Raw genomic sequence first — 25146 nt, 5'->3', positions numbered from 1 at the left:
GCTGGGCTCTCCTGGGGTGAAATGCTTGGAGGTCTATTAGGTCGCTGGAAAAGTGAAAGGGGGTTTGTAAGCAAGTGCAGAGATGCAAGTCGCAAAAAGAAAAGCAGTTATCTTTTGCAGCACAGCGGTACTTCGTTTTTCTCATCAACATCAGGCGCGGCAGTCATGGTTCGCTAATACACACAAACGCGAGAAGTCATTATCATATCAGTTTGTTTTCATCATATTGTTTTCATCATGATTCCATTGCACTTTATAATCTTGTGGTGGCATAAAAATGCTATTTTGGGTGGCTAACTAGTCACTAATATCTACTCTGAAACTGCTGTTTTTCTAAAAATATAGATTTCTTTGTACAGGACGTTCAATTTAAGTCTTCGACTTAAGCCCATCATGTATCTCGAAGTAAAAGCGCAAAAAACATACAGGACACAGAGAATAAGAAGACACCACGAACGCTGACTTACCTCAGGTAAGTCAGCGCTCGTGGTGTCTTCTTATTCTCTGTGTCCTGTCTATGTTTTTTGCGTTGTTCTTCGAAATGGATCACCAACAAGCCCAAGCTGCTGTTCTGGCCATCACGTATGTGTCGCAGAATCTTTCATTTCACAGATGTAATCATCATTTTGAAATTTTTCGCCTTGTCTATTTTTATTACAATAGAAAGCGTATTCATCGCTCAATTCAACAGTTTTAATCTGCAATAGTCATCAGTGCCGTAGCCAGCAGTCGACGAGGGAGTGTCACGTGACTATCTGGTGGCAGCCAACCGCCGCTGCAGCACTGCTGAACGAAGTCCTGAAGTAGTTGAGGATGCCCCGGACAGCGTGGAGCCGCGAGAAGGCTCCGAACTTGTTCATCCCCCCGCAGGTGTTGAGGAAGTCTTCGTACTCCAGGTCGTACACGGCGAGGCCAAAACGCAAGGCCGGGTGAAGGGTCTTCACGGCGCACAGCTGCCGAGGAAAAAGGAAGAACCTGAAACCCTCAGTCGAATCGTTCGCAAACCTTTGTTGTTGGCAGGCGACTTCTTGTATCGTCCTCCTTTACCAACATAGCAAAGGAAGGAGGCAAGAAATGTTAGCATTTTTTGCAGGGGTTTGTTGACTAAAGGAGGAAATTGTTCGACGAATTGAGGTAGGAGATTCTTTCATCGCGTTGGAATCCGAAAGTATCTAGTGTTTTGCAGTGTTAAAACAGCTCAGCTCATGTGGCGACTAATCAGTTCCTTTCCGTCAGTTCCCTTGTTACTTTGCTTCAGTCAGTCACCATTTATTCGTGCTTTCTCGTTGTATTCTGTCTGATATTTTTTTTCTAACGCCTTGCTAAAATTCAAAATATAGGATAGCGGTATCTATAACTTAAAAAATAAAAATTACCACCCTGATAAAATTCCAAATATAGGATAGCGATATATGTAACTTAAAAAATAAGAATTAATCTCCCAAACATGAATTGCATTAAAAATTAAGTTCCCAAACACAGATGGTGTTCGTATTTTACAAGATTTCATGTTCTTGTACTCCCTTGAAAATTGCCATCTAAATAAATCCCTAGGTAAGTTCTTTCTCTAATTAACAAACCTCTACTGGAATAGTGATCGCCATCAACTGGACTACGCCCACTGCAGGACAAAGGCCTCTCCCATATCGCGCATACAGTATATCGGAATAGTAATATTTACGGATTATTGTTCGGGCTATGCTAGAAAACGCTAAACCTATGGAAAACGTTCGGCAAAAGAAACATGTCAAATACAAATATAAACAATCAACGTAGTTATTGAAGCCCAAAAAAGAATATAAAATGTTCTGACCACTAAAGAGCTTTTAAATGAAAAAAAGAACAATCAACTGCCTCGTGATATCAGAGCTTTAACGGAAAATACGAAAAAGTAAAGGAAACAAAAATAAGTGACACGTAACAGCGCTTTCTAGACAACCTCCTCCATGGAAGTAACAGGCGCATTGCCGAAATCTAAAGTACGCAAATAAACCAAAAAGAGACACAGAGGTAACAAAATTCGGAAGTGCAAACTAAACGCCAATTCAAGGAGCCAGGATATAAAGGCAAATGTCCCCGAAAATAAATCCACCTGCACTAAAAATACTTCCCGTGTTCGCAGCAGGGTGCCCAGACGTTCTGTCCAGATGTTTTGCATTAAAGATATGTGCACTTTCTACATCGCCATTTTTATCTGTCTTAAGATATCTTTGCTCACCAGTTCTACGCGAGGAACATTCGAAGTTTCATCAATGAAAATCAATTACACTGTGCCGACTCTTCCTCTGTCTTTCTTTCACCACCACTCTTCACTCACAAACGCAGACTGCCTCTTTTGCATTTTTTTAAAGCCCCAAAATTACACATTCTCCCGCCATGTCTTTCTTCGCATACTGTAGATTGTTCCATCAAAGCCGATATTCTCCTCCCGTTTCGGAGAATGCATAATGATATTAAAAAGGCAACTGCGACAATGTTCTATTCCCTGGGCCCTGCAATTTTGCAACAAGGTCATTTCTATCGCTGTCTGGAAGCTAAACACTTTCTCTTCATGAACGACAACGCACGTACCATAGGAATAAGATGTGCTTAACAGGCGTTGAGTACATTTCATAAAAGCTAATACCAATCTCACCTTGTTGCAGAGGCCTACTTCGTTGTCGTAGGCGAATAGCACGTTGTCCGTGCTATGGACAGCCAGGATGGCATCGAACGCCTGACTGTAGCTGCGCTGAAGGTATCCCGAGTTCTTGCAAATCTGGGACATTGCGAGAACACCAAAAAAATCGCTCACAATTCACCTTCCCTGTGTAAACGGTTGAATCTCTCGTATGAACACGGCAGTAATGTCGGTTTATTTATACATTTCACAAATGTATAAACGCACGGATGCCTGAGACACGGCTAAAGAGCAGTCCATTTTTAAATGTGACCCAGTGAACATTTTCATTTTGACAACAACAGTTTAAGACACACGAGGGGTAAAACGGAGTATATACTTTAAATCAAAGTTCCTCAGACAAACCCGTCTTCCGCTTCAGGACAAGCATCACCACAACAAACGGAATAAAGATTGGACGGAGTTTCTCTCTTTGCTTGTAGGGTTGAAAGCTTCCGATAAACATTTGCTTTTCTTTGCCGTCGACTGTAAATTTTGCGTCCAACCTTGAATTTTCCTCTCCGGTGTATGTCCTTATCTCCTCATCGTCTACAGTCGTACATAAGTACCTTGCTCTCAGTTTGTCGGCGAGTTGTTCGTCTGTTCCTTGAAAGTCGTGGAGTGCCCTCCTTAAAGTTCTGCTCTGCTCGCCATTGGTTTTATTAGGCTCAATGAGACACCTGAGGAAGCTCCATGTACCTTTCGTGCTGAGGGTTCCTTGTAGGGAATCGCATTTAGATATCCAGTTGGTTTTGGCTAGAGACCATGCGTACTCTTCCGCTTGTTTTGTTAGCTGGGCAATTCTAATTTTAAGCTTACGGTTATGTTTTTGTTTTTTCCATCTCTTAGTTAGACATCTGCTGGCTTCCCATAAGTGCAAGAGGTGGTTGTCTACTGCCGGGGTGCCGTCGGTGGTCTCCAATTTGCGCTTGAAGCGATTTTTTGTTTCAATTAGCGTTTTGGCCCAATCCTCATAGCTTGCCGCAGAGAGCACGGGCAGCGGCGGCAGCCAATGGCGTCCCGGAATAGGGACTGCCACCCAGGTCAACGTCCGTCCACAGCTTCCCTGCCAAATTCAATACAGTGCTGCAATAAATGTTTTATCCTCCTCCTCCTTTGCTTTGCCAGGAAGGAAGCCTCAGAAAGAGGCGACTGCCTGTTTCCGCGACCACACATGTGCATAGCTAGATGAGACAAAAAAACTTCAATTAAGACCAATGTTAGAGCACTGTCCAGATTCGATTCGGCGTGCTGTCGTTTTCAAGCCCAAGAGGTGTCCATAGGGCGCGTCATATTCACCAGTGTCGTGATAAATGTGACGCACCTTTAATGCGAATTATTATTTTTGCTTCACGTCTGCAGGCTGTGTATCACGGGAGAAATAAAATCACTTCACGCATGGAGCTCAGTGCATCTTTAAGACGAATACACTCTAAGCAGAAACGGGCTAAAAAGGGACGAACGGTTAGTCGTTTCGGCGACTGATTCTTCACAACCATTAGTCCTCTTCGGGACTAACTGCAAAGGGTCCAAATGTTCGTCCCCAAGGTATGAGCTGCAAAAGTTAGTCCTCAGGAGCAGCCGTTTAAAGAAAAAATGCAAACGAAGTGCGATTTCCAGCACAATTTAGGGCGGGATAGTTTCCGACAGCACTTAATTATCATACATAATAACAACAAAGGATAGAGAAATGTACATGACAATAACAGAATTCAAACTCACTACCTTTGGATTGGGAACCGAGCGCGGATATGACCAAGACCCCACAGCAGACGATTCGCAGAAAATAAAAGCCTTATATACGAAGCACACACATTTCTTGGGTTTACCGCTCGGTTTCATCGAACGTATTGCTGTTTAGAGCAAAGTATGGGGACCTTGCTCTCTTGCTTTTGCAACAAGCTACCGTAAGTCTTAGAGCATATGCACAACGGCGTAAATTGCGTTTTTGGCTGAAAAAGTGCCACACCGTATATACCGTGCGTCCGGTATTTCACAACCACAAATCGTTGTTTTCGTTTTTTTGTCGATAAGTTGGTCTTATTGGTAGCAACCAGCACCTGCACATTAGGGGCTGTTGAAAAGCAATATAGAAGGCCGTGGTTCACTCAGTTTTCTGTTACTTGCAGGCAGCGATGACGGGGAATGGAATGTTTGCCACTCATCGTTTAGCTAAGTGTCACCGAAACTTACGCAGCATCACATAAATTTGCAAACAAACTACAATGAAACGAAACTACGTCCATTTGCTTAACGCTAGCCCTTACAACTCCCATTCGACGCGTATTCAAGCTCGTAGTACCTGTTGGTGCAGTTTTTCAGTTGCCGGTCACTTCAGTTCCCCGAAGCCTTTTTCTTAAGCAAAAGGGTCATTCTGCTTCGGCCCGGACAATGGCGATGCTCTCACTGGCTTTAGACGACATCCTTCGCATCGAAAAATTGAGTACTATTGCAGTCCAAATCTTCTCACGCGATTTCCGCGTGCTGCTGTGATGCGGTTCGTACCCCTGTTAGTTTCCTTCTCAGAAGTTATTCCGTTCAGATTGCGCACGGCACGCATTTCTGGCCAATGTAGTGCCATGTGCAAACTTAGGGACTAACGGCGGTTTTGAGGACTAATGTTGACACTGCTCCCCCATAGGCCCGTTTTTTTTCCCCCAAGTGTAACTTAGGGACTAACGGCGGTATTGAGGACTAATGTGGACACTGCTCCTCCCTAGGCCGGTTTTTGTTCTAAGTGTAGAAGTACACTGGGGGGGTGGGGGGGGGGGGGGTTATATGTGCAAAATATTTTCTTCCCTTAAACTCAGTAACACCTCCCTAGATGCATGACTATTAATTGCATGTTCCCTTTTACAGCTCACCGTTGTGTACATAGAAGAACTGCAGATTGGGCTAGTTGGTGTAGATCATAATAATGGTTCAACAGCGCGCACACACACAGACCAAGAAGGAGACAAGACACGCACACATTAGCGCTGGTGTGTGTGTCTTGTCTCCTTCTTGGTCTGTGTGTGTGAGCGCTGTTGAACTATCATTGTGTACATAGAGACAACACCCCACAATTGCTTCCGGACCCAAAGGGCGCCAGAATTGCGGCTCACCTCGGAAAACCTGCCGAAGGAAGGGGCGCTTGTGTTGTGCACGCAGCCCGCAAGGAAGTCGGCGTTCCCTGGAACGGGCGTCGTCCAGCGGCCTTTTATGGTCACCGAGAGCGCCCAGATCATTGGCTGTCCCAGCGCTGACAACTTGCTAAAGGTGTCAACCGCCATGGTCTGGACGAAAGCGTGGATAAGTTGCGGCTGCGTGTTTCTCAGCTGCCTTGCGTTACTTGAGTACCAATACTCTCGGTTTGATTTCACTCTTCATTGCACTGCATCCAAAAGTCAGCAGGCTCTCGGAACTAGCAGTAGTACCCTGCCGAATGTTTCCATAAGGCGAGCCCCATATTATGCCGAAAGCCTTTAATGCCTCATACTGTCGCCCGTTACAGCGTGTCACACGCGTCAAACTCGGGAACTAAAAACGACAGAAGGAAAACGGATTTTTCAGATAGGGAAGGAAAAAATGAAACTAGCAGCCAAGTTTTATGACTGTAGATTAATTAGTTAATAAGTTATAGGCATAAATGTCGACATTGCGTCGAAATAGCGCGGACATCGATATTTACACGGGAACGGTGTGACGTCACATCCACCAGAAGTCGTCACGGCATAGTAAAAATTATCACAAAATGGTCAGAAAAACGTCAGATTTGTGTCAAATTAGACGGAAAAATATGGAATTAAGCGTAATTAACATTTAAGATCCCCGAAACATGTATAATTTGGGTATCGATATAGCCACGGGAACTGTGTGACGTCAAATCCACCAGAAGTCGTCACGGCACAGTGTCCTCGGCCTCCGCCTCTCAACACTTTAGTTGCCAAAGCGTCCTCGCAATTTTTTCCATATATGATATATATGAAATATGGATTATACAGAGGCAGTATGAAGCGTATGGAGTCGGTTAGACTTTATGGAAAGCGCGTATGGAAACTTACGGTCTTCATATGACGTGATGCACTTTTTATAGAAGTTATGTGGATATATAACAGAATGCTTATGGACTCCATACAAAAAACGTATGGATGACCATATATTTTTCCACATCATATGGACTCCATGCTCCCGTAATTCCATATGAACGACTGGTGTGGAACGTTTCAGTAGGAAATACTGAGTGCTCTAGCCCAGTGAAAATAATTTAGGGCAATTATGAGCCACGCGGCCTTCTGTGCAGTATTTTTTGGTTTGGTTTGGTTTATAGGGTTTAACGTCCCAAAGCGACTAAGGCTATGAGAGACGCCGTAGTGGAGGGCTCCGGAAATTTCGACCACCTGGGGTTCTTTAACGTGCACTGACATCGCACAGTACCAAACATTTGAATTATTTCTTTCAGAAACGAAGTGTCAATTCAGAAGTCGTAGGCAGTCTCGGAGCACAGCTGGCTGAAATCTTTGAACCGATATAGCGTTCGCGTGAACTAATTTTTTTGCCGGCCTGAAAAAATAACTCGCAGAATAAAAAAGCTTCCACGTGACACCGGTGGCGCTTCAGCGTCACAATACGCGTCTCAGGAAAAAAAAACACGCTTTACTCTGAAGTCCTCTTCCCGGTGGGGATCTGCGTCTGTACTGGGCGAGAGATATGACCCAGCAACATAGGTGGTATCTTTTTTTTAAGGGTGCACTAAAGTGGATTCTGAGCTCGTCTTTTTACCACGGGAACTAGATCTACACGCTCCAAGCATCCTTAGAAACCTCGACTTATTGTCTTATGGGGTCGATTTCCCTATTGTATCGAATTAAACGCACCGGCTCCCGCCATTTTTTCTTGAACTCACCTCCGGATGTAGGAGGAGTAAACCAACGCGTGGAGTGCCTTTCAGCCAGTTGCGCAGGTGGACAAAATTATACGGATCCCTCCGCTACGGCATCCCTCATATCCACAATCGCTTTCGTAACCGCATAAGCCAAACATAAACCAAACAATTTCCCCGACGGCGTCCGCCAAGATATACTGTTATGGCTTCAGCAATGACTAAGGTTTGGTTTTACAGAGTTTAACATCCCAAAGCAGCTCAGGCTGTGAGGGACGCCATAGTGGAGGGCTCCGGGTGATTTCGACCACCTGGGGTTCTTTAACGTGCACTGACATCGCACAATGCACGGACCTTTAAGATTTCGCCCCCATCGAAATGCGACCTCCGCGACCGCGCCCTTATAAAAATGGTCAATAGACAGTCTGTTGACTCCTTATTGACTGTATTGACTTCCTACAGATATTGTTTTTGTATGGCCATAAATCTATAGATTGTCTATAGACTGTCTATGGCATTTGTATTGCCCATACACTGTTCTTTAGGATTTGTTTATAGACAGTCTATAGACTTTATAGACAAAGGTCTATAGACACTCTATAGACTGTCTAAAACTTTTTTTGTAAAGGCGGGATCGAATCCGCGTTTTTCGGGTCCGCATTCGAGCACCATAACTGCTAAGCCACAGCAGTGGCTCAACAACGATTAAACGCCAAGCAAATATGACGTGATTGCCATGCACTGGGTTCTCACCAGGTCGTGCTGGTAACTGATCTGTAGCCCTGTCGGTCTGACGAGTGCTGTAGGCGGCATGACGCGACAATCCGGAAGGGTGTTGTCGCCGTAGAAGTAATGGCCTTGGGCGATGAACAGGTCTGGTTTGTAAAAGTTCCTGCGTATGCATAACGAGTGTTTACGCACGCCATTGTCCAGGGCTCGCCCACGCTACAAACATTGTGTCGGAAGTGTCCAGGGCTTCAGTCTAAAAGTTATAAGCGGTGAACTTTTCACTTTACCAGCGGGTACTGTGCGGAAAATGTGGAAAGTCCCAAAAGAGAGACCTAAGCAGAAGACATGCTTAACTCAAGCTTTGCATTATCGCACAATCGCGCGGTTTGGCCACCCGCTCAAGAACAGTGGGCTGACGTACTGTGGCAACGCTCGAATTAAAACGGACATTCCGCAAGTAATGTGTCCTCCATTGCGTATCAGTCAACATGTCATCGTCGAAGGATGTGTATAAGGCGAAGTTTCTGCATTCTAAAGTTTGTGACCAGTCTTGAAACACCACTACATTTTGATGCCGGTTCTGCCACAAGGCGTCGGCACCGGGCGAATGCATGCGCACATCCTACTGACCTCAGAGAAAGCACCGCTACAGAAACGTCCACGTGAATCTGACATTCATAAAGAGAGTACTGACTGGTTAGACACAGTTAATTTGCCATTGTCAAATCAAAAGAAAAGTAGACTTGTCACGGGTAGTTGGGCTTTAATGTCATCGGATAGCCGGTCACCTGTCGTGTCTTTTAGGATTAGGAGCTCTTAAGTAAAATGTAAGTTATGTAAGTCGTTGAGGTTCATATCATGAGTGCTATTTAAGCAACTTAGGTTGGCCAATAACCCAAGCGTTCCAATCACGGCGCATCTATACGAAATTCCTCTCTTTGAGCGCTTGTATATACGACTGCCTTTAGCCCCTTTAATATTACTTTAATTATTGGTTTTACTAAGCCAAAAATGCTAGTACAGAAACAAAGCCTCGGTGCGACAACGCTTATAATTACTGGCCTGAGGTAAATGGTTGAATTATCCCGAAGGATGCGGAGAAATTATAAATTCCATCACCAAATTACTGCCGTTGTACTCCGCTTTCAGCGCTGCTTGTTATTTGGCATCAGGTGAGCGCGATGTCTGAGCACAAAGTAGTATCTGGTTTTCTACTTGCCTAAATATATGTCATAATACGCGCAGTGTCTTTCGGACATGCCAGTCATAAAATTCTCCATGGGATTTGTGCTGCAAAGTAATAATACTCAGCCTAAGTACGTCCAGTGCAAGAAAAAGTTCTCTCCCATATTTCTCCACTTAGCCCTGTCGTGTGCCAGCTGTGGACACCTTATTCCTTTTTTCTAACCCTCCCCTATGCGCTCCATTTCTCTTCGAATCTAGTCCGTTACGCTTAACGGTCATCGGTTACCTTGCCTTCGCATTACATGCCCTGTCCCTGCCCATTTCTTCTTGATTTCGACTAGGATGTCGCGAACTCTCGTTTGCTGCCTGACCCATTCTGCGTTCTTCCGGTCCATTAACGTTACACCTACCAATTTTATTTCCATAGCTCTCTGAGTTGCCCTAATAATAATTTCCTCTTTCGCTACCCTTCTTGTTTCCAACAACTATAATCATATAGTTTCTTCTTTAGGGACACTTGTAAACTTATATTCGTGATCTCAGAGAACCAGCCAAATTCACTCCACCTCATTCTTATACATTTAATTATTTCATTATCGTGGTCCGGATCTTCGGTCACTGCATGCAAAATACGGAACGTTAAGTGGACCAGAATACGCGATCTGTTCACTTTTCTGCCACGAAGAACAATGAGCGGTTGAGCAACGCTCCGACATCGTACTAGGCCAAGCATTCCTGAAAGCCGGCGTTAGTTACAGGTAGTCTCCTGTAACCCACGTTTCCAACGACTGTTTCGCGACAAAGTATAAACAAAACAGTCGCATCGCTACTTACGTAAATTTGTCGTCGTAGAAGTGGGTCCAGGTGTCATCAAAAATTACTCCGGCGAAGAATATGAAAGACGGGTTGCCCTGTTGCCTTTGCTTCTCGGCATGCGTGTCGAGGGCCTGAAAAATTCGTTGTCGATGTCAGCTGATCGATCACTGAAGAGTCGCATGCACCAGCGTTAGGATATCTTGCATCAGGCTGTCTTCCGTATCAGTTTAAATGCAATACCACAAGACAGGGTCACAAATACGGACTGCGCTTCTCAGGACGTTTTCACACCATGTTCTGATACCTCTACTAGACAAGGTGGGTACACCTTTGGCATTCTTTCTCTGGACAATGAATATTTCCTCGAAACGAACACGAAGTATAAATGTAGTTCAAAAGCGTAGCTTTTTTGGCTTGTTGGTGCATGATCATAGCGAGATAATATAGCGCAGAGTAGGACAGGACACAAGAAGACACGAACAACACGAGCGCTCGTGTTGTTCATGTCTTCTTGTGTCCTGTCCTACTCTGCGCTATATTATCTCGCTACGAAGTATAACTCAATGCCTTGCGGGTCTTCAACAAAAGGGCACTGTCCCAACTTGTCACTTGGCACACTGTAAACGTGAATTGCCCTGTAAGAAAGTAAAAATGGAGTAAATGGCCCTCTAGCAATCATCCTAACAATCCAACAATTCTGTATAAAGCACTCATGAACGCAGTTTTATTTATTTATTTATTTATTTATTTATTTATTTATTTATTTATACAATACTGCAGGCCGTTAAGGCCCAAGCAGGAGTCATATATATTGTCATATATTGTAAGATTTCACAACAACAATCAATGTACCCGCAAATCTCCCGTCGGCAGGCTTGAATTATTTTGCTATTAACGTCCTTACTGTCGTCAAAAGTGTCCCCCTTTCCTTTTTGTAGCGAAAGCTACATTGGCCACGAACTTGCGATTTCGCCGTGGCGGTGCTCCGAGGAGGCACAGAGACCGACCTTGAGCCGTTGCCTAGCAACCGCCGCAGCTGGCGAAAGCCGCGCGCTCGCCGCGCCATCTGGCATGTCGTCACACCGCGCGCCTCGCCGCGGAGCCGCCGACGCCGTTTGGTATGACGTCACACCGCTTGCCTCGTCGCTGCGCTCGCTTTCGCTACGTATATCCTAGCATAGCCGAGCTAAGCCAATTATTTTATGGCTCTCCTAAGTGCTCGATGCGAGTGATGGAAACGCTCTAAAAGAAAGATTTGCTTCACATCGGAATAACGGACAATTACCGTCAATACTTCCACAACAATAGCTTAGAATATGTCAATATTCAAAATTTGTCCAATTTTGGACATGAAGAGGCGGGATACGCTGCCCAAGCCTAGGACAGATTTCAATCACTACAGATACGAAATACATACGGCTGGCAACAAAAACAGATTCCTTCTTCAAAACATAGGACGCTCTTTGTAGCCAAGATTTTAGCCTAGGTGTCGATCGCGTCTAAATAGAGCTAACACCTCAACTGCCTCGTTTAAAAGACTATTTCCACTGCCAACTTCATGAAGTTAATATGCTTTGAGAGTGGGGGACGTGCCTTCGTTGCCAATTGAGTGTTCGAAATCGACTCCGGGACTTGGGCAGCACGCCCTGTTCATAAAAACAAATGCGCTAGAGGGCTCTCTACGCCCTCTTTGCGCTCTTGAAGGGTTTATGTTTACATCGCAGGCATCATTCAAAATTGATACCCGGTCGGACGCAATGGATCGTTTCGTCAACATTTCCTCGGGAAACGATATGAAAGTTCATACGACTGCAGAAGAGTTTTTCGTTGACGCTACAAGGAACTGTATTATGCCCTTTAAGTTATTATGCGTACTTTCAGTCGTTGAGTGTATGCGAGCCTCCAGTCACACAACAGCACAAATATTCCCTCTCGGCATCTTTCCTTCAAGGCGAAAACGCTCATACTCGCGGCCATGTCTCTGCCCGTCCGATCGTTACATCTGAAGTTGAAGTCGCAACTAGTCATTACTAGTCACAAGTCATGACTGGTTAGTCATGGCTGGTTAGTAATGGCAAGTTAGTCCTTAACCAGGCATTACTAGCTAGTCATGGCTGGTTAGTCGTGGTAAGTTAGTCCTTAACCAGTTATGACTAATTAGTCATGGCTGGTTGGCCATGACTAGTTAGTCATTACTCAGTGATGACTAGTTAGGTATGGCAAGTTAGTCATCAACCAGTCATGAATAGTTATTCATGAATGTTAGTCATGCATAGATAATCATTACTGGTTAGCCATGAGTGGTTAATCATGAGTAGTTAGTCATGACTGGTTAGTCATGGCTAACTAGTAATTAACCAGTCATAACAGGTTAGTCATTAACCAGTCATAACTAGTTAGTCATGACTAGTTATAAACCAAACACGACTAGTTAGGGATGACTAAATAGCCATGGCTCATGCATGACTAATTAGTCATGACTAGCCAATCTAAGTCACAGTAGCAGCCAAATCTGCGTGGAAAGGCTTCCGCCTCGCGCACTTCAGATAGTGAAAGTGGCCCCTGAATTTTTCTCTTCCGGCCTACGAACCGCACACTGAAATCGCAGCCTGACCCATGTGCCCGCTCCGTTTCTCCTCTACACACTTATGGGCCCACGCTTGATGCAGTGTGCGCGATGTGTAGGAAGCGAAAAGTATGTCGCCGTGGTAATTACCTTCAAGACTTGCAGGGCGAGCTCCACGTCAACCTGCCGAGCATTCCTGGTGGCCGTGTCCAAGATGCCGAAGTGGAAGATGTTCTTGCTCCAGAAGGGCTCCAGCAGCGAAGAATTGGTCGTATTCAGCTGCCGTGCCAGACTGAACACCTTGCTGCATCATGGCGGTAACCACTAGGTGTGGATGGTACTGCTACTCACACTTGCATCAGTGGAATTATTAAAGTCGAAGGAAAGTTACTGTGAGCCTAATGGGGATAGGAGTGCGATGAGACCACTGATTCCAACCACAAATAACCATAAGCGACACCATGTGTTCTTTCAGATATCTGCAGCCGCTTTCCCACGCCGCGAATTTTTTTATCAGGGCAGACGGTCCGCCTTTAAAAAATTCTCCCTCTAAATTTTTTGTGCCACGCATGAGCCAGGGAAAGCAAATATCTACCACTCAATACCGCTACTTATACACAGACCCTACTAAATTTCGGGTGTCAATCCACGCTTTCAATAACATCAAATGCAATCCGCAATCTGCAGTACATTCCCATCCGCATTTTTCTGCTATTTTCTTCTTTTCAGACTGGACATAGTCCTCTTTTCCCGTTTGAATTCACAGTTTAGATATTTTTCTGTCTTATTTGAATTCAGCGTTTTTTTTTCTGCTCCGACTTTTGTATTTTTGCTTCGATTTCTCCTAGAAATCTTTGTCGAACGCGCTACTGCTCCTTCATTCGTGGCGAGCGATATTTTCCCCTCCATGTCTGCCTGCACAGGTAGCATCCTCACCAGATGGCCATTAAAATTGCGCGGAACAAATACTACGAGAAATTCATCCATTGCGCAACACTGTGATTCTTTTTGACCAACGTCTTGCGCTCCGCGGGGTGAAATTAAAAGAAAAATAAATCCGCCGCCTCCCAGCTTTCTCCTTTTACCCTCTCCTACTTTCACTCACCCGTCTTCATCTTCCCTGAAAGTGGAGAGGGTATCTCCCTATCTCCACTCTTCATCCTGCCAACCTCTACTGAAACGTTTCATGTGAGCAGCTCGTATGTAATTATGAGATTATAGAGTCCATGATACTGTAGTGTAGCAGCCGCGCTCTCTCACTATGATGAACTGTGGTAGTGAAAGACGACGACGATCCTTAGGTGTGAAGCTCGCTCGCAGCCCGAACGTTTGGCTGAACCTTTGCTGAACATTGCAGAGCGACCTAGGTTCTGCTGAGTCAACCCCCATCTTACATTTGGTGGATAGCTGTAAGATCCCCCTCTCCTCCTCATCCTGGAGCTCCGTAGCCGCACCTTACCTCCGCCGCCAGTTATTCCTGAAGTCACCAGCCAGACAGCCCCCATCCCGTCGCCTACCATCATCTGTTCTGGCGGGCTCCGGCAGCGAGATCCCAGCGTCTTCAGCGGTGCCGACGACCACGATGTTGACGACTGGTTGGCGACTTACGAGCGCGTCAGCGCCCACAAGTGGGACGATGCCACCAAGCTTGGTAACGTACTATTCTATCTCAGCGACGTTGCCAACTTGTGGTTCCGCATCCACGAGGCCGACTTGCCTACCTGGTCGTCCTTTAAGACCAGCTTCTCGGAGGTATTCGGCCGCCCAGCTGTGCGCAAACTGCGCGCAGAACAACGCCTCCGCGCTCGCGCTCAGCACGCCACTGAAACCTTCACCAGTTACATAGAAGATGTCCTAGACCTGTGCAAACGCATCAATCCATCCATGCCGGAGGCCGAGAAAATTAGTAACATTTTGAAGGGCATCTCGGACGACGCGTTCCAAGTGTTGCTCGCCAGGAATCCACAAACAGTGGTGGATGTCATTCAGCTTTGTCAGAGCTATGACGTCCTCAGGAAGCAGAGGAATTCTAGTCGCCGACCCGGCGTGCTCGACGAGACCCTTCCTGCGCCGGCGGTCTGCAGTCTGGTCTCTGACTCGGCCTCACTGCTTCCCCAGATCATGGCCTTCATACGGGAAGAGGTGGCCCGCCAACTGTCCCTCCTGCCTGCGTCTGGCGACCATGCGCCAGCCCTCGCTCCCGCACTGCGACGAACCAGAGCAGGTCGCCGACGTTTTGCCCTCTAGCTCTCAGCTTCCGCCTGTGGCTGCCCCCCTCACCTACGCTGAGGTCGCCGCCAGACCCCGACGCCACGACGCCTATGTGTCCCAACCATCTGTCGCGCCGCTACCACCTCCGCCGGCACCTATCCGTCGTCGCCTGCCGCCTCGCCGTGCCGTCATGAACCCATGGCGCACCCACGACAACCGCCCCATATGCTACGCCTGTGGCTTGCCGGGCCACGTCGCCCGGCTTTGTCGCCAACACACGCCGTGGTTCCGGGACGAGGCAAGCCCATTCCACTACGACCCTGCGCCTCCTTCGCTACCAGTTCCCTCCGGCACCACTGCGGACTCCTTCCATCATGACCGCTCTTCATATTCTTCACGCCGGTCGCCTTCTCCCCGTCGCTAATCTATCTCTCCCATGCGCCGGCGATCACCCTCTCGTCCGGAGGAAAACTAACAGCCGCAGTTCCATAGGCAAGAACTGCGATTCCATCGAACTGCCCAAGTCCTCCGTCTTCACCAGCCAATGTTATCGAAGTATTTGTTGATGGCGTCGCCGTTCTCGCCCTTGTAGACACGGGCGCTGCTGTATCCGTTATTAGCGCAGCCCTTTGCCGTAGACTCCGTAAAGTGACGACACCTGTTTCGAACTTTTGCCTCCGCACTGCAAGCTCACGCCGCATTCAACCTATGTAAAAATACATAGAAATCTATATTTAGTCTCTACGAAGTCCATGAGAATTCAACATAATTTCTACACGATTTCTAAACAGTGTACATGACGTCATGTGGAGTCCGTAAATTAACCAACGTGCTTCCATATAGTCCATACCGGCTCTATAGGCACTATACTGGCCCCATAAAATTCATATGGAAACGTATCGAATTGTGGAATTGGTCATATATAGAAACTATCAGTACGGACTGAGATTTCATACGCTAACATCGGGCACTCTTACGATATTTACGCAATATTAACAGAAACAGTGGCGATACTTGCAAGTCGCCAAGACGGCCTGTAATTCACTCCCGATAATTTTTTTCGCTCCTTTCCCTGATATCGATTCACTGAATAACGTACGAGGTTCATTTATTGCTCCGGTGTGATGTTCGGCATCTACGAAATGTGTACGCGAAGGACCAGAAAGTAACAAAAGCGATGATTTCTTGCCAGCGTTACACGTGTACATAAAGACCAGCGGTTCATCGGACACTGAAGGGCTGCACAGCGTAAGAAGTAAATCCGGATAACGTCGGATGAACTAATAATGAGGGCCTCGAATCTGGCAATCTTGATGCCACAGGTAGCATAAGAGGGCTCTCCCCCCGCTTCCGCCCTCACTGTCCGGCCAAGTTCCTATGTCCGCCGCTATGGACGGGGGTGGCGCTTGTACCCCCTAAAGCAGAAGATTGGATAGACGTCGCCTTAGCTCAGTACAGTAAAGAATAAAGTCGCCTTAGCTCAGTTGGTAAAGCACCGGTCGCGAAATTCAGAGGTCGTAGGTTGGGGTCCCACCGGCGGCATGTGGTTGTTCTGCGCTTATTAATATCGTGTAGATGAAAAGCTCCAACTTAACAGAAAAATGACATCCCCTATGCTCCTTGGTTTCGGTGACTTCTGTCATGTCTGACACAGGACAAGGTATGCGACACAAATGAAAAACTTTCGATTATATTTATCCAGCCGAGATGATGAGGAAAGGCAATTATCAGCATTAGTGTTGAATAGTCGCATGAACTAACGATTCGTCACCTGGTTTGGTCACGGCTGTTTGAATACAGGATGGAGCACGGTTACAAACTACTCGCTTAAGGGCACAGGGCAGGCGCTATGCCTCCCATGTATAAATATCCTCAATTCCAAGAAATGTCATTTTGGGAACCGTGAAACAATTGTTCTTGGTCATTTAGTTGATAAAGAAGGTGTTCGACCAGATCCAAAGAAAATTGAAGCTGTCAAAAGTTTTACGGTGCCTCAATCAGTGAAAGAGCTGCAGAGTTTTTTAGGACTCTGCTCGTACTTTCGACGCTTTATAGCTAGGTTTGCGGACATCGCTTACCCACTGACGTGTTTGCTGCATAAAGATGCACCGTTCAATTGGACCAGCGAATGTGACGCAGCTTTCCGACATCTGAAATTTCTTTTGACCTCGGGCCCCATCCTACGCCACTTCTGCCCATCTGCACCAATTGAAGTGCACACTGATGCAAGTGGTATCGGTATCGGCGCTGTACTTATACAACGCCATGGTCACGATCAGCACGTGGTAGCATATGCCAGCCGGTCATTGAGTAAGAGCGAAAGAAATTACACGGTTACTGAGCAAGAATGTCTCGCCGTTGTTTTCGCTGTACAGCGCTTCCGCTCCTATCTGTACGGGAATGCTTTCACCGTCGTGACCGACCACCACTCGCTTTGCTGGCTAGTGAGTCTTCGTGACCCCTGTGGCCGGCTTGCTCGATGGGCTTTGCGCCTACAAGAATTTAATTTCACTGTGGTGCATAAAAGCGGCCGTAAACACTCAGATGCCGATTGTCTTTCCCGTTTGCCGCTTCAAACGACTGATGACGACGCAGACAACTTTGATGAATACTTGGCGTCACTTTCACAAGCCTTCCCCGATCTTCAAGTTTTCCGAACTGAGCAACGCAAAGACCAAACATTAAACTCTTTGTTTGATGCCGCTCAAGATTCTGTAAAGAATACTTTTTGCATTCGCGACGGTTTGCTTTATAAGAAGAATTTCGCTTCTGGAGGAGCACGCATGCTTCTTGTCGTACCCGAAAACCTACGCATCCCAGTTCTTGAAATGATGCACGACGACGCCACGTCTGGGCACTTGGGAGTGACACGCACACTCCACCGCACACAGCAACGATTTTACTGGCCTAACATGCGTTCAACCATCCAGCACTATGTAGCCAGCTGTGTGCAATGCCAGCGCTTTAAGCTGCCGACTTCAAGTCCACCTGGCAAACTGCGGCCAATCACACCTCCAACAGCCCCGTTTGAGCAAGTTGGCATTGACCTCCTTGGACCTTTCCCACGGTCCTCGAAAGGAAATCGATGGATTCTTGTGTGCGTAGACCACTTAACCCGTTATTGTGAGACAGCCGCGATACCAGCTGCTACTGCGTCTGAAGTATCTAACTTCTTACTTCGTTTCGTCATTCTTCGGCACGGCCCTCCTGCAGTTCTCATTAGCGACCGTGGACGCCAATTTACAGCGGACGTTGTTGAAGAACTTCTCCGCCTCAGCAGCTGCAGTTTTCGCCACTCCACGCCATATCATCCCCAAACGAACGGTGTGGTAGAACGCACTAATCGGACGCTCACCACCATGCTTGCTATGTACGTCGCTGCAGATCATAAAGACTGGGATGGCGTCCTCCCGTTCGTTACTCATGCATACAACACAGCGCAACATGAGACAACTGGCTACAGCCCCTTTTACCTGCTCTATGCTCGCTCGCCTCGCTGTGGCCTTGACACCATTCTACCATTTTTCATCCACGACGAACCTTCTCTTGCGACCACACTTTGCAGAGCTGAAGAAGCTCGCCAGCTTGCCCGCGTTCGAATTTTATCTTCGCAAGAGCGTTCCAAGAACCGCTACGACGTCCAACACCAAGAAGTTTCTTATGTTCCTGGTGACATTGTGTGGTTGTGGACCCCTCTACGCAAGCGTGGTCTGTGTCAGAAACTGCTATCCCACTACACTGGACCGTTTGTTGTGTTGGAGTGCATTAGTGACGTTAATTACGTTATATCGCGACAAACTGCTAGTGGTCGACGGTCACGCCAGTCTCAGGTGGTGCATGTAGCCCGCCTCAAGCGATTCCATCCCCGGCGGTCTGTTTAACTCGCCCGACGGGCTTCGTCTGCGAGGAGGGAAATGTAACGTGCTTCCATAGAACCTCGACGGAAGAAGCAGAAGATGAAGGACGAGCAGAGAGAAAGGAAGAGAAAGAGCTGAAGGACGCTGGTAGGCTTCCTGCTTCCATCCTGCTCCGACCGATCCCCTCTGTGAATAACCCCCCGTGCGTGCTAAGCACGTAACAATATATTTAAGACCCTTTTCTCAGGAACAACTGCATACAGCTCATTGTGGCCTATATGTATCAGCAGCGCGAACACAACACAGGAAGAAGAAGGAAAAGATAGTACAGCACTCTGTACTATCTTCTTCTTCTTCTTGCTGTTTTGTGTTCGCGCTACTGATACATATGGATCGCAACCAACTAGCCTGGCAGATGGTGTTATTGTGGTCTGTTCTGTTTTACTACCCGTTTCCTTGATTTTAACTGCAGCAAAATTATTGAATAGCATTCGATATTTCATTTGGCTGTTTTTAACTGAAACGTTAAATTTTTTTGCTAACTGCAGAAAAAAAAACTCCTAAAAAAGCGTAGAGGTTAGCCGTCTACCCTTCTACCTCCGTAGTTTTGAAACCCTAAGGTAAAGCTGGAAAAAAAGATCAGCTTTTTAACTTTTCTTGTTTTTCTAACAATGGGTCAGATGTAAACAAAATAAAATATTTGAGGTTGAAGACAGAACCACACAAAACAAAAGTTCCTATCAAGAAATACCTCACTCAAGTAATTAAGCCTGCCTTTAATACTAGTGTCGAAGTGAGTTTTCAGCTCATACTGAGCACGTGAATATTACGGACGTACTCAGTGAGGGCACTTTTCGGAAAACACAAAACGAACGAAACTTCTAGACGTCTCAATGCTCATCCTTGGGATGGAGCGAAACTGGTAGATCTACCGCAGTGCGAGTGGGTAGCCTAATTTCGATGGTTCAAGATGGCTGCCACTTACTCATAGGCGAAGCCAATTCCGAAGGCCGTGGTGTTGTACTGGGCATAGGACGCAATGAAGATGCGCAGGTCATTGCCCCACTGCTGAGGGGGCGCGGCCAGTGGGTTGCGGTTATCCTTCTCGACAGAGTCGAAGAAGATGTATTCGCAGAGGCCATCTGGTGGGAACATCTGCCCGAAGCTGGTCTTGGAGCCCATGGTGCAGACCAAGGGCTGCTCGTCGATGACTGCGCCAGTTGGTGAAAATAACTATTGTCATCTTGCTGCTGTGTGCTAGCCCAGCCCATCAGGGTGCAACACGTCTATAGCGAGTCCTTGTGGTGCGAACTTTTGTGGCGACTAAAATGCATTTCCAAGAGGACGTACAAAAAATTTACAAGGGCGCCTAATGCGTTGACAATGCGATAGCATTAGAACCTGTTGATGCTTTTACCTGAAGTGACGTCACTTTCGATCTGGTGTCGACTTCCCTCCAGCCAATAGGAATTATCCATTCTGGTGACGTCATTTCTCTCTAGCCAATGGGATTTATTTGGTCTGATGACGTCCCTTCCTTGTAGCTAATGGAATTAGCTTGTCTGGAGACGTCATTTCGCTCCAGCCAATCAAGCGAATTTTATGAACGAAGACACATCTTTCTCCCGATGATGCAACTGCTTCTGTCGTATCAATAAAGCGATTGGATAATTTGGGAGAGAACCGAAATTAAGCACCAGATACAGGTCCATGTGCAAGCGTTACCTTAACATACTAAACAAAGCCGTTCCCACGTTTCCTGAAGTCGGAAGACCGCAGACAGATGCGGACAAACCTCAGTGGTGATTTGTTTGTCGTCAGCTGTCGTTTTATATCTACGTCATTTCCTTGTATTATAGTCACAGAGCGCCAACCATCCAAAGCGAGCTTACTAGCTTCAAATGCTTCTGGCAACCTACTCGCACATAGCGTTGCTTTGTCGAGAAAAAAAGGCCGTGAATTATTTTTTTATTCTTCGCTCGCATGCAGTCTCAGCCACTGAGCGCCAGGAATCAATAATCATCAGCGGGATCCCTGAATATTATTTTTCAGTGGCGCAAGGGCCTCCTGGTAAAAGAGCAACAAAATTATTTGTTTCGTGGAACCAGGTAGCTAAATGAAGTCGCTGCTTTTAGCAATGTACACAGGGACTGGCGTACGTTGTCAAAAGTTCAAAAATGGTAGAAGGAGGGACGGGAAAGGTGCAGCCGACATGCGTTCTTGCCCTGCAGCCTAATAGTACTGCTCTATTTTACCCCGGGCATGGCGGCTACGGGCACTCATCTATCGAAGTTGCGTCCTCCGCCGTTACGAACAGACATACAGACCGACAGACAATGTTTTTGAGCAAGTTACGCCATCAACTCTCAAATTTCGACTTCGCAGAGGACCGAAGATTACTTCGAATTTCACGGAAACAAGATTAAAAGGAAGCCTCTGTAATACCCTTTTTCGTAGGAAAGACCAAAGCGTCACTTCTAATAAACCAGGTGTTTGGATAAAGAGAGTTGAAATAACAACAACCCTTAGTACGATTGCGTGGGTGGACTGCCGCCGCATCACCGACTGACCTGCCCTAGGCGACCGGGTCGACGCTGTCGGCGTGATGGTGGTGTCAGTCGTCGTCTTCGTAGTAATGGTAGTGGTAGTGGTATGAGTCGCCGCCGTCACCGTCAAAGAAGGGCGGCCCGGCACCCGCACTACGGGATACAGGGACGGCAGCGGGGGCACCCCCGTGTCGTCCGGAACCACGCTTTCGGTGCCGAAGCCAAACTCTGTGCCTGGTACATGGGGTGCAGTTGTTCAGTTAGTCACGTGTGCACTGATCACTATACACGCGAGAACCTCCACGGTCACGTGGTACTGACGCAATATACAGGTGATTTAAAACATCCGGGTTCTCCTGGCCAGTGGTGGAGCGGTGCGGGTCGGCATGCTACGCCTCCATATGGCATTGTGCGGTATAGTAGATCGCAGTACCTTATGTTGTGGTATAGCACTGCTTGCTAGGTATGGTAAAATATAAACATAAAGGAGCTAACAGGGAGTAAGCTGTCCTCAAGCGCAGTCCCTTTTATAAAAGGGAGTGCGTTTTGTGCTTAGAGTGAAGCATTGTATGTAGTATTCACCATTTATGACGTCACGAGGGCTATGAGGAATGAAAGGGTGAGAGGCGCGGAAGCGTGAAGCAAAAGAAGAGAGATGAGGTGACGGATGGAAAGGGAAGTAACGCATTTCGGGCAGTGCTGCGACAAGACAGTGCTTACCGAATACCAGAAGCATCAGCACGATGATGGCTGCAAGGGCAATGATGGCGACTAAGCAGCACGTTATAAGCATGGTTGCGGCCATTCGGCGCTTCCTGCGGGAGGGGAAACAGCAAATAATGTAACAGGGTGACTGATAACAAACACACTAGAAGAATGGAGGGTTTCGATGAGGGTAATTATGTTCCCTGAACAGTACAGCAAGCAAACTTCCTGTTTCACCCCCTGGCTCATCTCATTGCTGCTGAAACATGGCTGGGTAGATGATTTTTGATAATCACAAAGCGAACACGGAAGCGAAAAGCCTAAGTGTGCTTGCCAACGTTTTGACAAGAGGACGAAAACAAGCCATCTTGTCGAAACCTTGGCAAGCATGTTGAGGCTTTCCTCACCCTTGTTAACTTCGTGATTTCTGTTTAAAGGGGTATTTTTACTCGAAGGCATCTCCTAATGCAACCTAAATGTAATACACACCTAGCTGATATACTGAAGTATTGCATTGTTTTTAAAATGAAAATAAAGCAAGGGGAAAAATTTATTTCGAACATGCGGATTCGAGCTGCTGTCTTAGGCGTCCAGGAACCTTGCTGTAATCGACTGCGGCACACAACTAGGAGAACCAACTCTTTTTAGCTGTGCCCTCATCTTTTCTTATAAAGTTACTATTTGCCACTGGGTGGTACTACTTAACTGCAACCTGTGAGACTGTGACGCTGAGTGAACGTAATTATGTTTGCAGGAGTCGAAGTGTAACGCCTCAGTCTGAGAAAGACAGTAGAGAGAACCAAACAAAACGCAAGGGATTCCAAAAGTTCAAGAAGGCTGCTTCATAGTTCCCAAAAGACTATGAATCAATATGTAGACTCAAGTACTCCTAGAGTGCTTGCGTCCAATGAAACTCGATGCTGCTGAACGAGCATAGAGTAAGGTTCTCAGCTCTCGCGTATTTTCAGATGTGTCCGCGAACTTGCGTATGAATATAATATATTGGGTACTGAGTACTTCTCTTAGACAGCCTCAACAATCTACGGCGGCTCAGCCTTGCTAAAAAAATGCTTTAGTGTTACTGTATAGATTCCTTTTTATTCATAGTGTCCTCACATGCGCTCTACAGGGTTGCTTAAGGCCTTCCAATATGTTTTGTTTGGTTTATGGTGTTCAACGTCCCAATGTGACTCAGGCTATGAGAGACGCCGTAGCGAAGGGCCACGGAAATTTCGACCACCTGGGGTTCTTTAACGTGCACTGACATCGCACAGTGCGCGGGCCTCTACTGTGCGATGTCAGTGCACGTTAACCCCAGGTGGTCGAAATTTCCACAGCCCTTCACTACGGCGCCCCTCATAGCCTGAGTCGCTTTGGGACGTTGAACACCATAAACCAAACCAAACCAAATATAATGGAAGGGCTTAAGTTTGGTCCACTACTCTCCCGCATACAGACTTGGGCTCCTGCCCACATGATTCCGTTCTTTCAGGTTTAGAGTCCTACAGCTTGTGGTTAAGCAGTACCACGTAGCGGTTTTGTCTGTGAGACAGGTAAGGTCAGTCGGGAATAGCAGCTCATACGTTGCGTAAAGTTACAGCCTAGCTGAGCTAACTATTGATGAAGCAACGTTGGAGTTAGGTAGCTGGTGCATCAGCAGTCACATCTGAGAGCTCGGCACGAGAACGAGAACACCGCAACCAGAAGTCTAACTTGAATTTTAAAATAAAGAATTACAGCCATGTTACGATGACTACTGCAAGACATAGGAAGTATGTTCAATGGCATTTTAGGAAACAAAAGCAGCACAGCAACTTATGCTGCAATAAAACTAGTTGCTGGGTTAGTTGCTTCATTTTTAATATATGTAATGCCCCAGAGCGCTAAGCAAGGACGAAAACACATATACAGAGTGGATAGGACGAGCGCTGTGCTACGTGCTATTTTGCAATTAGAGAATGAACTCTTCTAAGGGTTCCGTATATTCCCAAGCTCAATGGGCTGCTACGTCATCGTCGCTACGCACAGAAAACATAGGTGCCTCATTACAGGGCCTGTCGCAGTGAAAGAGCCAGCATTTATTTATTAAGGGATAGTTTCAAATCTCTAACAGTCTCTGCACCTTTCTGCACCGCGCCCAGCAAGAGCAGCTATTGTTTTCTATTGTCCTTTTCTTAGCTTTATTAACGCCCTGTTCCGAACGTAAGCCCAGAAAAAGTGAATTCAAAGCGTAGAGGCGCTACCGGAATGCGAGAAAAGGTTTTCGCTTTTTTGAGAGTGAACTTCCTTCTGTAGTTCCCCCTGGCCTTTACCAAAGCAGCAATACAGGGTTACTTACGACGTATGCTTGGTGTCTGAAAAAGCAGAACGAATATATTTCAAAAGGGCTTTTGAATGTTTTATGACGAAGTAGCGCGTTTTAATACAGTATGGACATCGACATCGTCCAAGACTCATCTCATGTGTATTTCATGTGGGCTCAGACGTTCGTTCACATTTCACTCTGCGTGCACAAATATATGCACCAACAAAATATCGTAAAAGTTTTCCAAGGGATCTATACCCAGCTCTTATTCGCAGTGCAGCTACTGAATTTTTTTAGCACTGGATCGGGCATGCAAGGCAAGTCGGCAGTCGGATGTATGAGAGAAAATCTCTCAATAGTTTAGGGCACAGTTTTTTCCCTTGACGCTGATAGCACCCCTTCCTTCCCTACTGTCGTTAGGATGAGGAGTTTTAAAGCGAAAGCCTTTAATGGCTCATACTCTGGCCCGTTAGCAGAGGGTGTCACACCTATAGTAGCGCTTAACTCGTATTAAGTCGGGAAATAAAAGAATAGGAGAAAACGAATGGTTGCATCAGATAGAGGAGGAAAAAATAAACCTAGGAGCCACGTTTTATGACTGCAAAGTAATTAGTTAATTATGGTCAAATATGTAAAAATTGCGTCAAAATAACGAAGAACTCGATATAGCCACGGGAACGATGTGACGTCTCATCCACCGGAAGTT

The 25146-nt window shown here is 46.5% G+C and overlaps 1 protein-coding gene across 1 annotated transcript; it reads right to left on the bottom strand.

Moving 5' to 3' along the window:
- Nucleotides 1-743: 743 nt before the first annotated feature.
- On the bottom strand, nucleotides 744-22243 carry LOC149348503 (uncharacterized). The gene is made up of 9 exons (XM_089585847.1): nucleotides 22151-22243; nucleotides 21455-21664; nucleotides 19870-20095; nucleotides 12967-13120; nucleotides 10269-10381; nucleotides 8274-8412; nucleotides 5764-5934; nucleotides 2636-2758; nucleotides 744-953 (listed from the first exon to the last, which is right to left on the bottom strand). Exons 1-9 carry the CDS (start codon nucleotides 22233-22235, stop codon nucleotides 744-746), a joined length of 1431 nt encoding a protein of 476 aa, XP_089441973.1. The 5' UTR covers nucleotides 22236-22243.
- Nucleotides 22244-25146: the final 2903 nt, after the last annotated feature.

The sequence above is a fragment of the Amblyomma mixtum genome, chromosome 4 (assembly GCF_055824585.1).
Source record: "Amblyomma mixtum isolate Tamu chromosome 4, ASM5582458v1, whole genome shotgun sequence".
NCBI lineage: Eukaryota > Metazoa > Arthropoda > Arachnida > Ixodida > Ixodidae > Amblyomma > Amblyomma mixtum.
This window is presented reverse-complemented; position numbering and strand designations above follow the sequence as displayed.

What these genes read in the sequence shown, in the direction of transcription:
- LOC149348503 (XM_089585847.1), bottom strand. Translation starts at nt 22,235, where the DNA reads ATGGCCGCAACCATGCTTATAACGTGCTGCTTAGTCGCCATCATTGCC. An exon ending in TCGCCCTGCAAGTCTTGAAG is followed by an intron (nt 10,382 to 12,966) that starts GTAATTACCACG and finishes CGAATTTTTCAG; the next exon opens with GCCCTCGACACGCATGCCGA. An exon ending in TCAGTTACCAGCACGACCTG is followed by an intron (nt 5,935 to 8,273) that starts GTGAGAACCCAG and finishes GCTTTCGTCCAG; the next exon opens with ACCATGGCGGTTGACACCTT.